Below are 15686 nucleotides of genomic sequence, written 5' to 3' on the forward strand. Positions count from 1 at the left end.
TTCAACAACGCAAAATATCCAGTATTGTACTAAGTGTTTTTGTCTGGTAAGATGAAGAAATGACAGAAATCTCATCTTGGGAAAATAATTCTCAGAACAACTTGTACTTAAATACATTCTTTTATCTGCTAATATCAATATATTCATCAGTGAATTATATGTCACCTGCCTTGTAGCACAAAGTAGGATGTTCAGTATAATGTTTTATTAGTATTCTGGTGTTAGTACTTCATATCTCTATCACTAACAGAACTTGACAACAGATGAAGTGTATAAAGTGTTTTGTATCAGTATAGTCCAAGTTCATTAATGTCTTACAGGGACACTTCATGCAAAAGTATCCTTGTTGCCTTGCTTAAGTACACAAACTAAGTTATTAGCAAGCTGCAAGGTTTATTATTTTTTGTTCGATTATGAGACCCTATGTCCTTTCTGGTGTACAAGACTTGACATTTGTTTTGGTTTTACAAATGAATACAACTGCAAATTAACTATGCCCCTCAGGAATCTAATTGTCTTCTATTTGCAACATGGAAAGTTTTCATGCAGGCAACAGTCCCCTCTTGATAAAACAAAAATTCGATCTCTTCTGACTTACCGAATTCTACGTTCTCATACAGTTTAGAGGATAACAGTCTAAATCATATATTACAGTTATTGTGAAGCTAAGTGCTTTAAGTTGCTCGGAGGAAAAGGTTTAAGAAATGTGAAAACTATTATCAAGGAGTTATTTCTGAATTACAGTAGTCTCTGGTGGAAGCTGTCCACCAGAGATTGTTTTTTAAAGTACTGGTTTTTCAAACTATGGATCACATGGGGATTCAAAGGAGGCTCTGAAGTGTTAGAAAAAAAATCTCTTGAAATTCTGACCACTATTCAGGTCTTCAGAAATCAATCAGAATAGCACTGTATCTTCAAAAGCTTTGAGAAACAGTGCTTTAAAGAACCCGTTTCTGTCTTTATCGTGATTGTCCTGCAATGGTTTAGTGGCCAGTTACCTGTGAACATCACTGAGCTGAATTTACTGAGAAGTTTTAGCTGAATAGTTTAATCTCTTCTTAGCAGTCATGGACTGGCAGTTGGGTGGGAAGAGGGATGTCTATATATTCCACCAATATAAAAAGTTTAACTTGTGTCAGTGAGATCCATTTGCCCTAAAGGGAAAATAAGTAGCTTTGACAAGTAATTTTGGAAGGACAGGAGTAAAACAGATGCAAACTATTTAGCTACTAAGCAACAGGAGGTTTTGCCAAAAATCACAGGGGCTTTGACAAAAATGTCATATTTATAGCTTGTTTCTTATGTCAAGTTTTCAACCACCCATTAGCCCTCCAATGCAAGGAATCCCTAGATAATTCCTCTTTTTAGAAAAGTTTTCACCAAGCTGTACAAGGCCTGATGGAAATTCAACATTATCCTAAACTAAGCATGAGGGTAAAAAGCCTTGTCCTCTTTTTAATTCAAGGGTGGCATATTTTAATGGGAAAGGAAAAAACACGCCTAATAAATATTCTTTACTACTCTAACCTGCCAGAAGAAAATGAAGGACCATATTTTTAGCAGCATCTGGATATACTGCTGTATCTCCAGGAGCCAAATTACAAACCACAAAATAACATTTTCTGGCAGGAGGAGCACCACTGAATCTTGCGAGCTTTGGCACATGCAGCTGCTGGTGAAGTCAGGGCTTTACAGCTTTGCCACTTTTGTGCATGATGTTGGATCTGTGCAAGCATTGGTAGGACAGCTTCATTTTCACAAAAGTACATATCACTGTCCTTTTATTTTACTATTCTCAGCCAAGGGGCAGCAGCAAAGGTCATTTTCTGGGGAGTGTTAACTGTCAGCCTCGACTTCTCCATCATTTCTGTTTACTTGGCAAGTCACTGTCACCATCTTGGCATGATTTATTTGTTTGTTTTTTAAAGAGGTGCCTAAACTCTGAGGCTAAGTGGTTACCTGGCATTACCAAGGCAAATGACTTTCCATTTTCAATCTTCAGTTATAATAAATCACACAACTATCTCACATGTGCTCCAGAATTAGAAGGTCCAATGAAAGAGCTCTATGTAGAAATGGGCTGGAATTGCACATTTTAAAAATACATATGTTTCTAACATATTAAAATTATTAATTCAGCATTAAACTTAGTCTTCTTTAGCTCATTAAATATGTACTGGGACATGGGATTGGGTTACCACATAGATTTCATAGAATCGTAGAATAGTTTGAGTTGGAAGGGACCTTTAAAGGCCGTGTAGTCCAACCCACCTGCAATGAGCAGGGACATGTTCAAGTAGATCAGGTTTCTCAGACTCCCATCCAACCTGACCTTGAATGTTTCCAGGGATGGGGCATTTACCACCTTTCCAGGCAACCTGTTCCAGTGTTTCACCACTCTCATAATAAAAAATTTCTTCCTTATATCCAGTGTAAATCTACCCTCCTGTAGTTTAAAACCATTATTCCTTGTCCTAGTGCAACAGGCCTCACTGAAAATATTGCCCCCATCTTTCTTATAGGCCCTCTTTAGATACTGGAGGGCTGCAATCAGGTCTGCCCAGAGTCTTCTCCAGGCTGAACAACCCCAACTCTCTCAGCCTGTCCTCAGAGGGGAGATGCTTCAGCCCCCGATCATCTTCATGGCCCTCCTATAGGCTCCCTCCAACAGGTCCATGTCCTTCTTGTACTGAGGACACCAGAGCCAGACACAATACTCCAGGTGAGGTCTCACCAGAGCAGAGGAGGAGAATCCCCTCCCTTGACCTGGTGGCCACACTTCTTTTGATCAGCCCAGGATATGATTCTGGGCTGCAAGTGCACATTGCTGGCTCATGTCGAGCTTTTCATCCACTGGTACCCCCAAATCCTTCTCGGCAGGGCTGCTCTCAGTTCCTTCATCCCCCAGCCTGTATTGATACTGGGTGTTGCCCTGACTCAGGTGCAGGACCTTGCATTTGGCCTTGTTGAACCTCATGAGGTTCACACAGGCCCACTTCTCAAACTTGTCCATGCCCCTCTGGATGTCATCCGATCCCATTAATTTCACCAAAATTCATTAACAGTTATATGTTTTTAAATAGAACACAGCTTGCAAATTAATAAGCAAATTCAGAGTGATGTTAGAAGGCTTAAAAAACACTTGGCCTGTTGTAGGGCACCACTTAAGCCACAGCCTAAAAGTGCTTCACAAACATAAACTGCACGTCTGCAGTGGATTTAATATAGAACTGGAAATTTGTGCTATATTTCAGTTTGACTCTAAGAGATTCATAGAAGAAGCATGAAAACAAGCATTCCTATGTACCATTTCAGCAGCACTTGCCAGGAACAGGGTGTCAGCAGGCTGACAATTTGCCTGCCACCGAGGCAGCTTGGCTCAGGGAGAGTTTGCAGCCTGCAAGCAGCCTCGCTTGCAGCAGCGACACTGCAGGTGGTCCTCTCGGGGCTCGACCATCTCACTGCTGCCACAAACCCCAAAGTGTATAAATGCATAAAACCTGCCAGCCGGCATCGTCTCAAGGATGGACACACTCTATGGGGTCAAGTTTCAAGGTGGAGGTGCAGAGACCTTTATTTGGCCACCTACTCTCTGTGGGTAAACTGTTAGCCTGAATGCAGGACTCCCATGGACCTCAGTGTCCCAGGGCTTCACACCATGATTTTCAAAGCTGCTGTGAATAGCTGCTCTCCTCAGTGCCTGTAAATAGGAATAATAGTCTGGATCTCAGCAATTTCCCCCATGAGCTAGTGGCAGTGCCCAGAATTTAGGCTGCTTTCAGCTGACCTCAAAGATTGAGAGATATTGCCGCCAAACAAGTAATACTTAATTGATTTTAAAATTGGAGATGCTGAATCAGAATAAGTTATCAGGAGAACTTGTAAATTTATTTTTTCTGGGGGGGTGTGTGGGGGGTGTGTATGTGTGTATATGTGTGCAAAAAAAAGGAGGAGGAAACCCAAAGAGTCATCACAGCAGTAGACAGATAGCACTGATGGCCTATAGAATACTTCACAGGCAACAGCAAACTACCTGCCTCCATAAGCCATGACATTCAGGGAGAATCTCTTGGATCAAATAATGCAAGAAGAAAATTCATCATAGCTATGGCTAATTGGATGCTTTTTAAAATAAGTTTTGCAGTCTCTGAGAAAACATTAATTTTCTTACAATAATTGGGACAACTTGCTTAACTAGAAACAGAGCTGGGATAGCCAAGATTTTAAAAAAGAGGGCATTATGAGCTGGGTTGTGTCATTTGTTCTGAATTAGCATTTTTATGTACAGTTGGGAGAATCAGGTGCTTTCTGAGGCACAGGGACTTGAAACACCCATTTTTGCCATATAGGGAAAAAAACAAATAAAGCACCAAAGAAGTGCAGGAGACAGGTTCCTCAGTTCTTTTCTTGACTATGTCAGTGGTTTATTGCCTGCAGTCTCTCTGCCTCTGCGTTTCACCCATAAAATCTTTCATCTCATAGAAGGGTTGTAAATCCTTTAGGTAACTGGTACTCATAGAGTTAAGACTCACATATCAAAAGTGCACAGAAACACCAAGCATTTCTCCAAAGACTGAATTTTAAACAGAAGTCTGCGTATAAAATAACAGTAAACAAGGAGATAATATTTTTGTTGACCTTTTTAAAAGTCCCTTGGCTTTCTCACACTATCCCTAGATGTCTTTCTCTAGCTGTTCACATATTTCATACAACTTTGGTAATCCTTTGAAAGGAAAACTGTCTTGGAGCAGATAATCAGCAAAACAGTACATGACAGACTGGCCCATCTATGAAGGCAAAGAAAGACAGAAGGCATAGGAGTTCATTTAATTCGAATGGGATAGAGAAATGACTGTTCATTACTTTGAAGGACCAGAGGGAACCATAAAGAAACAGGAGTCTTAGGAAAAATTACAGTTTTGCTAGGACTACTATATTAATAGTTACATTTTTAAAAGAGTGTCACAATTTTTTGAAGTCACTCAGGTTTTTGTTCACTCTTTTTCTGCTGGGAGGGAAAAACCCTTGAGTTGGTGTTTCTATAAAGTCCTATCTAATGCAACATACAGACAGCCTGTAAGACACCATCAAACTAGTAAAATGTGTACGTATCAGTAAAGCGGCAAAGATAGGAGATAAGGTGTTACAAATTGCTGTCCCATTAGCTTATGAAACGCCCATGGTAGCACCATTCTTCTCCAGCATAACATGAAACAGCCAAAGAACTGCAGAAATGTACACTAGGTAAACAAGTGCTTGAGGGAGGGACACGGACACCTCTGTTAGTGCCCTGAGTTATCTCACAGCAGAGAACTTCATCTCCTATAGACCAGCTGAAGACTTAAAAACTTCACCACTGTGGCAAGAACAGCAGAAATCACTTAGCAAAGATACTGTTTACATTGGCAAGAAGGCCTTTCCCATTGGAAAGCTTATGTCAAGGAAGATTTTTTTTATTATTTTTATTTTTATGTAAGAAGGGTAGTTTTGCCTATATAATAACTGCATCTGTAGCTGAGGGTTCTATCAGGAAAATGAAATCATTCAGAGACCACAAGGGAAGTTTGCAGATACCGTACATAATGCAACTGACATTGCAACACTGGCAAATATTGCTAGCCTGAGTTTCTTTTCTACACCCGATAAATACAGATGTGTACAAACAACATAAACAACAGAGCAGAGTGTGAATATATCCAAACTAGCTTCCAACAAAATAGTTGATAACCAGGAACAGCTTAGCAGTGGAAGCCAAGATGTGACTAAGAACAATTTACTCTAGCAAAAGAAGATGCAAAAACTATCTTTCTGGGCTAATTTTGTGCCAATGAAGCAATGAAAAAGAGCTCACATCCTCAGGTCCAAATACAGTTCTCAAGGACTATCTTTGCCCTCTGCTTTATCCAGCTAACACACTGTCTGAACAACTGGAATACCATCAGAATACAAACTCTTCATTCCCAGGATTGCTTTCCCTGCTGTGGATTACAAGTTGAAGAAACACATGTCTTTGTATATTGTAGATTTCTAGTTTCTTTGACTTGTGGCTCACTCAGCAAGTTTTTCTTAACACTCCTGAAGGTTTACTGCCTGCCTCTATCGTAAAAATACTAACTCCCAGCAGCACAGCTGAGAGAGAAACTGCCCAGACAGCAAACAGAACTTTTAACAAAGGGGCCCATACTAAAATAAGTGTTAATAAATCATTAACTGATGGTCCCTTTAGCCTTAGGGTGTAAAGGTTGACAGACCAGCAGCCCCAGGAGGAAGGCAGCCTGGGGAAGCCTCACCTCCCAGCCCTCTTTTCTTCCTGCTGCATAGCAGGATAATGCAGTCTACACAGTGCTTTAGACCAGATCATCAACATGCTCACGATTACAAATAATCATTTTCCATAGGAAGCAAAAGAGGAGAGAGTTCTGCCATTATGTCGCAGAACTTTGCCTTCTGCATATTTCATCTGAACACCCATGTTGACAACTACAGCTTATCCAAGCACAAGCTAGGAATAACATATGTGGTCTAGTATGGGCTTTCAGCCAAAGTGAGACGTAATGGTAACCAACCATTTGGGGCTAGGAGGAATGGCTGCCAACCTGTGTTGCAGGGAGTACCATGACAAATGTGTACACAGTTAATAAATTGCTGGAAAACAGTCTTATTTTCAAGGGAGACTCTAGTTATGAGTATCCTCAATTTTTATTAACAAAATTACTCATTCCTTCTGCCTCAGGGAGAAGGAATCCAGTCATCAATAGTCCAGGTTGTGCCGTCCTAGGTATCTTCCTGGGCTTCTATTTTACCCCACTTCAAAACAGTAGAAACATTACTTAACTTGATATACATTTAATATGCTATATAATTTTTACTATACTCCTCAGCAGAATTTACACTGAATGCATTACAGCAATGAGCTGTGAAAGTATTCCTGTTTCTCTGAGGTGTTCGTAAGGAAATGGACTGGTATGGCCTAGAGCACCTTAAACACCCGACACTGGCTTCTAAAATGCTCAGCAAACACTTGAAGTGATGAAATTGTAATTGAGAGCAGCAGAGCAAGATGCTTAAAATAATATGGGAAGCAGTTATCTGAATGTGGTTTGTTTTCTTTCATATGTGTCTCAAGATGAAGATATTCCTGATGCCAGTAATAAAAATACTGCCTTTTTACGGTAGCTCGACAGACAGCAAAAATCAGGAATGGCAGTGGCAGTTCTTGCTGTAGCTACAGCTGCAAAATATTTTGCCCCTACTTTACTTGCTCATCATATTCTGAAATGTTCTCCAGATGAGCAGAAGTTTCCAGTGCTTGCTTTTGCACCTTCATGAGAGCAGGCTTTTGTTTTGCTTGTTTTAGGTGTGAGAAAAATCTCACTGGTTAGTTTTCATTTATATTGGCAGAAATAAGGTGAAACTCACAGCTTTGCTAACAAAGACTTCTTCCCACAATCAAACAAAAAAAGTGTAGCAAAATACAGTTTATTTAGACTTAAACTTGTCATGGGCATAATTCCTACCAGGAACTAATGCTTCTGCTTAGTGTTGGTGGGAAAGTCAAAACAGAAAATTAAAAAAAAAAACAACCCCAAAACAGTTAAAGCCTGAACTTACTCCCTACTAGTTAGCACCGCTCTGGCTTTGTTCGTTTTGCTTTAGCAATTGTTTTAGCATGCCTTAATGAATGAAGTTCCCAGGTATCTACACATTTTCTCTGCCTGACTCAGTAAAAGCTGGATGAAGACAGAACCTATAGGAAAGAAAATGTAACACCACTCACTTTCTCCTCAAAAGAAACCCTGTCTTTGCATGCAGGAGAAAAATCACATGCAGCAGAAGCCAACAAATAGACATACTTCCCATTATTTTTAGAGTTATCTTCAAGAAAACTGTAGTCTGGGGTTTCTGTTGGGAGACCTAAATGTTGTTTATTGAAAATATCAGTGCATCAAGAAAAAAGTGCTTTTCTGTAGACTAGTTTTACATCTCCCTCATGCTCTACCTAAAAAGCAAATTCTGGGGATGCAGCAGATCCTTTCATATCAAGATGAGAACTTTGTACTCTAGTGGGGCTATGCGTGCACTATAGCCATCTATTACCTTCCCGCTTTGTTAAAAGTAGGAAAAGGTGATAAAAACCAAATTACTCATTTCTTCTGAATTTCTTCTCCACACTTCATAGTGCAGTAGCTGTTTTCTTTGCATATGTCCCTGTGCTCCATAGAGAATCCTTTGTCCCCCATGAGTCCCCACAGCACCAGAAGCTTCTTCCAAGGTCACCTACTAATAGTCTTTGCCCATCTGCATGGGTCAGCGACAACCACACATCCTGGCTTGTGCAGAGACACATGCCTGCTGAGCATACACTGGCTTTTCTGCCTAATAAGGGCAGAGTAGGGTCTCTACCTTCCACCCAACCTGGATTTCTATAGGACAGAAATATTTGAAATCTTTGCCTTGTACTGAAAATGGCAACTAAAAGCAGCTCAGCAAGCTAAGACACACTCACTGCCTGCAGTGCCTCCCACATGACTTTTTTTGTGCTCAGCTTTAATCTGACTAGTTTGGGAATACCTACTGTACTGAAGTCACAACTCTTATTACAGCAAATGTAGCCTTGTAGAAGGCAGCCAAAAGAGCCAAAAATGGAGTTAGAAAAGAAACTTCTTTGCAGATCACCTTATCAATTCCAAAAGCAGCATTCATAACAGCAGACCACATGTGAAGCAGGCTAGAGTCCCTTGAGTTGAATTAAATATCACTGCAAACAAATACCACCTTCTTTCATACACATCTTTGTTTGAATTTGTACCTTGACATGAATGTTCATGTAGTATGATCAAGTCGTACATACAAAGCACAGCACAGGTACTGTGCAACCTCCTGGAACTTTTCCTTCTGTATTTCCTGACTCTCAGGGTTACACATGCAGAAACACTTACAACATTGAAGAGTCCAAGTCCAATTATCAGAACTATCAGAGTCACAGAGTTTCCTTTCAGTAACTTTTTTTTACTACTTTTTCTTCTTCTACACATGGTAATAATGATTGCAATAACAATGCATTGCATATCATTTGGTGCTGTTATTGATAAATAACCCAATTATGCTTATTTTGGGGTCTGTAGTATCAGTTTATAAAGAGATGGGTGGGGATACACTGCATTAGCATTAGAAATACGTTCTAACTATACAAGGGCAGTAGTGTGCTTACTGTAAAACCACGGATGGTTGCAAAATAAAACCCCTCCTGTCAGATAAATAATGGATGGAGTAAGTAACAGCCAAAGCAAGCAAGGAAAATAGATGCAGCTGAATTTTGATAAGACCTGGAGTAGGGGAAGGAAGAAGGCAAGAGAGACTCTGTGGGTCAGGAAGGTACATTCAACTTACAGGGGCTTTCTAAAAGGTAAAGAGTTCCTGAAGCAGCAAGGAAATGCAGAGGGGGACAGATTTCAAAGATAGGCTCAAGGAAGGCTCTGGAGAACATACCAAACAACACCAAGGTTAGTAATGGAGGCAAATTTTTTTCCCAACGGTCTGTCAAAGTCACTGTTCTCAAATGTGATAGGTGCCATCCTGATGGATGTAAAAGGTTGCAGGCGTCTAAATGAGCACGGACTTTATTTAAAAAACAAACAAACAAGAGTAACCTTCATGTAATCAGAAATAATTATGGGAAATTTTAGTCTTTTAAACATACTGCTGCATTGCCATCCAAGAGGACTTTAACCGTAACTTAAAAGTTCATGCCTATTAGCTGAAGCTTTTCGATGTGGAAACTTGGCTATAATTATTACACAAAAGCTCTTTCTCTAGGTCTCTTGCAGTTCTCAGATTCAACTGGCTAAAAATCATTATGAGACCAAAGTTTCTTAAAGCATTTTTATATGTCCTTGTTTTATTATCCTTTCTTGACAAAAATGAACTAAAATTCTCAATAGAAACAGAGTTTTGTGTCCCTCTGTACTTAAAAGCAAACAAAAGAGACCAAGCTGTTCCTTAAATTTGCATGTAAAATGGTGTATGTCATTGCTCTGTCCCAGCTGATTTACCTACTCCTACTACAAGTGTTTTCCAAAAGGCAATAAACCCTTCCGATGAAAATATTTCCTTCCAGAGCTGTGATATACCCTGATATATATTGCCTGTTCAAAACAAACAAGTACTGAAAACAGCTTTTTACATCACTGTGAATTTAAATCAAGAACTAACAATTACTTCTCAGATAACAGTTTTTCTATAGAAAATATAATCTTCTGTAACGGATATATTCAATAGATCAGAGTAGTCTCAGATAAATAGGTTTGATAAATGACCAGCTAAGTCTTATAGGCCAAAATGCTATTAAATATGTCACAATAAGCATAGCACAAGGATGTGATGTGGTTGAGCTGTGACTGAATGTCATATCCGTGGGCAGTTTATGGATCATGGGCTTGAAATTAGTTTTTTCCTGTATTTTTTTAAATCAAATTGCTCAGAACAAGGAGATATGTAACACACTTCTCAACACAGAGAGCCCTAGGGGAGTTTTTAAATTTTTTTTCCCCATAATCATTATTTCCATAATTTTTCAGCAGCTGTGATAATTTTAAAATTTTATCCCGTTCCTATTAATGAATTATTGTGTCAATATATTACAGACTTAAAACAAACCAACTACTACCACTTTCCAATATGTTTCTCAGGCCTTTTGACAGCTCTAAATGTTTCTGGGATAAACTATAATTTTTCAAATGATAGGACTGTGAGAACACAGAGTGCTTTGCAAAGCAAAAATGCTGGGGGATTGCAGTTTTATAACCAAATGGGACCCTGAAATCTGGCATCAGCTTTCAAACCCACACTCATCAGCACCTTTGATCTTGTAATTGGAAATATGAATAGAAGTATAGTACACCCCCAAACCAATAAGAATATGTCAGATTTACTTACTTATATTGAAGCAGAACAAACTACCAAATATGACTATTTCCAGAGTGCTAGCAGCATCAGGCACACCATGGCTCAGTCAGCAGCAGCAGCTCTCTAACTCTGCTTTGGGGCTAGCAGTTTTGACACTGAGTCTATGAAGAGCAAAATACAGCTCTGAGGTTTCTTTTCCATCTATGAGGTTTTATCCATATAGCTATAGGTATAATATACAGGCATCACCTGGTACAAATGACAATCTAAAGCTCAGAAAGTTGCTTATAGTCCTCTTGGGAGCCACTGGTGCAGTGTTACGCTTTTCTCTCTCTACTTGACAATGATGACGCAAGCATAAGACATTTACAACCTGGATTCATTTGACCAATTTTAGACTTCAAAGTGCTTTTGAGGTGCTCTGTCCCAGGAGAGAGTTCAGACAAGCTATACCCAGCACCTGTTTTACTTTATCAGCTCTAATAGGAGTCGGGGGTCTTAGTGGAGACACAGACACCTGCATCGTCGACAGTTTCAGTTAGGGGTCCAAGCAGGAATCTCAAGTCATCTAGTTTCTCTCGAGCTGCATGTCTCGAAGAAAAAAAAAAAAAAAAAAAAAAGGTGCCACAGGGAAGATTATACTAATAAATCCCAAAGTAAGGCAATTCATTTGTGAAGCACCATGGGATTGATGTGAACAGACTGGAAATCACAACTTCAGGGCTCATAACTTACAAGACAACCAGATTCTTCAGATGTTTCTGTTCCCTTGAAGGAGAAGCCATGTCTGTGATTACACCAAAAAATGCTTTAAACATCCAGCTGTTTTACACTCCTCATTAAAATTCACCCAGCTACCACACATTCCAAAGCACAGGAACAGACACACATTTACTAAGAAATGTTTACACTAATCTGACCCAAAATCAGGTTCAGGATCAAATTCCATCCCAACATGAGGAGCCAAAGTGAGGTAAACTTGCAACATAAAGTGTTGCCAGAGTCCTATTTTGAGAACTCAAGTATCATTTAAGAATCATGCTGCTTTTCTGCAGCGAGCACAAGTCTACTTCTTGAGATTTATCCTCCCATTTCATGGATCAGAACCATATGGCCTATCACACTCTGCCTCCTAAGAAGGACATTTCACAGATATACTGCAAACATGGTCGGATGAGCACTTTCTCAAGTTGTGTGGACCATTCTCAACAGCTACTTGTCAAGCAGGGCCAGATGGCTGAAGGTATTTAAGCATTGCAAGGCCTAAACAAGTAAGGAGCTAACATCACATTACCTGCTCAGAGAGCCATCTCTTCTTCACAGCACTCGCCCCCCAAAAAACAGTGTAAGTTCCTAAATGACCTTGGACATGGAGTGCTGCACAGAGAGTCCCGACATAGCACTGAGCATTATAGCCACTGAAATAACTCATTGAAGGTGCATCACTGCAGCTTCCACATCAAGCTAGAGCTCCTGCCCTTTCTGCATTCCCCTGGGGGAATTGTGGCAGCTAGGAAGGTGTACAGAAGGGACATACCACTGAGAGACTTAGATATACTCTGCTGTGTAGTTTTGCCTCAGGACCACAAAGGTAGGACTCCAAATCCTTCAACAGCCTCGCAATAATAAAAAGAAGGGGTATTTACAGCCTTTAAAAAATGCAGTCTGCATTGCCTGAAACTCTACATCAAGGTTGCTTGCCATCTGCTAATTAAATTGACCATTTGTCCCTATTAGAGGCAGCTGTGCTACTTAAAGCAATTAAGATGGCACAGGAGTTAAGTGACATTTTTGGTTTGGGAAGAGAGTGTTTGCAGCACTAACATTGAAACATTCATGATTATGAAGAGGTGACATTCTTACATACGTAATGAAAAAAAGGCATTCACCAAACATGAGCCCTTTCAGAAGTTCAGCTTAAACAAATGTGTTTCTTTAAAGATACCCTTCGTTCCTATTGAGGAGATTTGAACCAAATAAAAGAATTGTGTCTGACAATGCAAAGCATTCACAGTCACTGGCCACAGTTTTGCATCATATGCATGTGCCTCTTGATATAGGACATCTGTGAGCTAGCAGCAGTAATAGCAGAACGTTAGCAGAGATAATTTTCCAAGTTTTAGGTCAAATGCTATCAAATTTAACTTATCATCTCATTAAGATAAAACAAGCCCTTTTGTCATTAGCTTTCATATTAGTTGCCTGGTTCCAGAACCTGGGACACAGTAAATAGTTCCTTTTTTCCCTGCAGTGTAGTGTGAATGGTTAATGCCCACTAGTTATCCTTATAAATCATACACAGGGAAATCACTGCTTGAGCCCTTGCTAGAAGAGGGGAATGTGATGAGTTCAGCATGTTTCAGATGTTCCATAAAACAGCTAACTCTTCTGTAACTTTATCACAGTATAAGGCCTGAGCTTAGTGGTTAGATTCCCTGATCTGCAACCATACTGGTTTTGATCTTGTGAGACTTGAGGCTACACAGTGACACACTGTTGAGCTGGATGCTTTGAGAGTAGCGGTATTTGTGTTTCATAGGTGGCAGCCTTCCCTGTGAGCAAACATGAAAAATGGGCTGCAGCCTTGCAGAGCTCTGCTGCAGGAAACTCTGTCCTTTTGTTGGGTGTGGAGTGCAGCGTCCATGGGCACAGCCCTTTGCAGGTATAAAACGTGGGAAAGAATGAGTTGTGTCTTATGGGGAGAGGTAAAATAGTCACTGTAGAAAGGAGGCCTTGAGTGTGCTCCAGAATGGCTGCAAGAGTTCCAACAAATAAAATCTACTGAAGCTGTATGTCACATCTCTGGTCCTGTGTTGAGATAACTGTGAGGAATATTAAAAAAAAAAAAAACAAACCTTCTTTTAATACACTTCACAAAATGTGTTCTTATTTTAGAGTCTACATATCGTCACCAAGCTACCATTGATGATGAAGTGGTTTCCATGGAGATACTAGATACAGCTGGTCAGGTGCGTGGGTACATATGCTATCATCCAATACCTTGGCTTGGATAGACATCAGGGAAGGTGAATGCGGTGGTGGCAGCATTGCAGTGGGTTGCAGGTGTGCTCTGCTTCTGGGTTTGCTTCTGAGCAGACACTGCTGCCTCCCCCCTCCACCACTATCAGCTTGCTGCTGGACCCAGCATGTTGCATCCAGACACCTCTGCAAGGGGCCCTGCTTAGAGTTTTCAAACACTGGAAGAACAAACAAGTCAGGGTTTACTCTGGGATTAAAATAATTTTGTTCTCATTCCTTGATTCATGGCCAACCCAACAATATGTTATTGTTATGCACAAAGTCACGGTCAATTTCTACAGTCAAGTGATGAGGCTTGACAGCCTCAGTCAATGATTCCCACAAAGTGAAGAGCAGATTTGTCATAGTAAGGTTTCACTTCCTTTCAAAACATGGCAGGTGCTCATGCTGCACAGTCCTATGCCTGGGTATCATTCAACAGAGACCCTCTTCCAGTTGCCTGCTATGAGCCTGTCCACAGGCAGCCCATGGCACCTTGGTAGAGTAGATCTCCTATGCTACATAATAAAAAAGGTGATGTGTGTAAAGTATGAAGTACTTTGTCTATCTGAAGATCTGGTGTCTTCTTCATAAATCAAATTCCTAAGGCTGGTGTCTGTCTTTTTAAAACAGGAGGATGCTATTCAGAAAGAAGGACACGTGCGATGGGGTGAAGGCTTCGTGCTGGTTTATGACATCACGGACAGAGGCAGCTTTGAGGAAGTGCTGCCACTTAAGAACTTGTTGGATGAAGTTAAAAAACCCAAAAATGTCACCCTGATCCTGGTGGGGAACAAAGCAGACTTGGATCACTCCAGACAGGTCAGCACAGAGGAAGGTGAAAAGCTGGCCACAGAACTAGCATGTGCTTTTTATGAGTGTTCTGCTTGCACAGGAGAGGGCAACATTATGGAGGCCTTCTATGAGCTCTGTCGTGAGGTACGGCGTCGAAAGATGGTCCAGGGCAAGACTCGGAGACGAAGCTCCACCACCCACGTCAAGCAGGCAATTAATAAGATGCTTACCAAAATCAGCAGCTAAAAAGAGCTGTACTAAGCCAGAGAAGTATTTTAGAGCATATTAGCTTGGAGTAGGAACGAGGCAGGCAGAGCACATTTAATTAAAAATGTCAAAGCTTTGCAAATAAAAAAATAGACAAACCACACCACTTTTTTGAGTAACATGGGGTCAGACTTTTTTCCTGTTTCAAAATGTATTTAGCCACACTGCTTCTGGCTAATGGGGAAAAAACAAAGAAAAAAAAAATAAAGCAAACTCCAAAGGATTAGATGATTGTGGGGATTGGCACTGACAGTGTCTTCTGCTTCTACAAGGCTGGCTCCAATCTCCTGCAAGTACGTAGTGCCTAAACATAATTTCCAGCCAGCCAGCTGCTCAGTAGCCATTGGAGAGTAAGATTCAGCCCTCAGTCCATCAACAACCATCACAACTGGTGTTCTCAAGGACTGAACACATGTAGAGGCTGCTGTGTGGTACCATAAAGTTCATTTGACACCTTTCACCAACTCTAAATTGGAGCATTGTGTGCTTTTACTCCAAACTGTCCTTCCTTGTTATTTTTGTCAAATCTATGAGTGCTGATGTTCTTAGCAAGGTATGCAAAAAATATAGGAAAGGTCTATTTCATGGACTGTTTAGCCAGCAAGACACACATTTCAACAGAGCTGAAGTTCAGCTGCTTTTCCAGATCCTCTGAAACTGCAGAATTCATCAAGAATTAATCAGCTAGTCCAGTGGCATTT

General features: G+C 40.5%; 1 protein-coding gene across 2 annotated transcripts in view; it reads left to right on the forward strand.

The window, feature by feature from the left end:
• The window catches only part of RERG (RAS like estrogen regulated growth inhibitor), a 106740-nt gene extending 91776 nt beyond the window's left edge, over window positions 1–14964 (forward strand). For both annotated transcript variants that reach the window (XM_086467034.1, XM_086467041.1), the window contains 2 exons: window positions 13801–13874; window positions 14557–14964. In XM_086467034.1, coding sequence (XP_086323160.1) covers window positions 13801–13874; window positions 14557–14964 — 482 coding nt within the window. The remainder of the gene's footprint in view (window positions 1–13800; window positions 13875–14556) is intronic.
• Window positions 14965–15686: the final 722 nt, after the last annotated feature.

The sequence above is a fragment of the Leptosomus discolor genome, chromosome 1, assembly GCF_034619465.1.
Source record: "Leptosomus discolor isolate bLepDis1 chromosome 1, bLepDis1.hap2, whole genome shotgun sequence".
Classification (NCBI taxonomy): domain Eukaryota; kingdom Metazoa; phylum Chordata; class Aves; order Leptosomiformes; family Leptosomidae; genus Leptosomus; species Leptosomus discolor.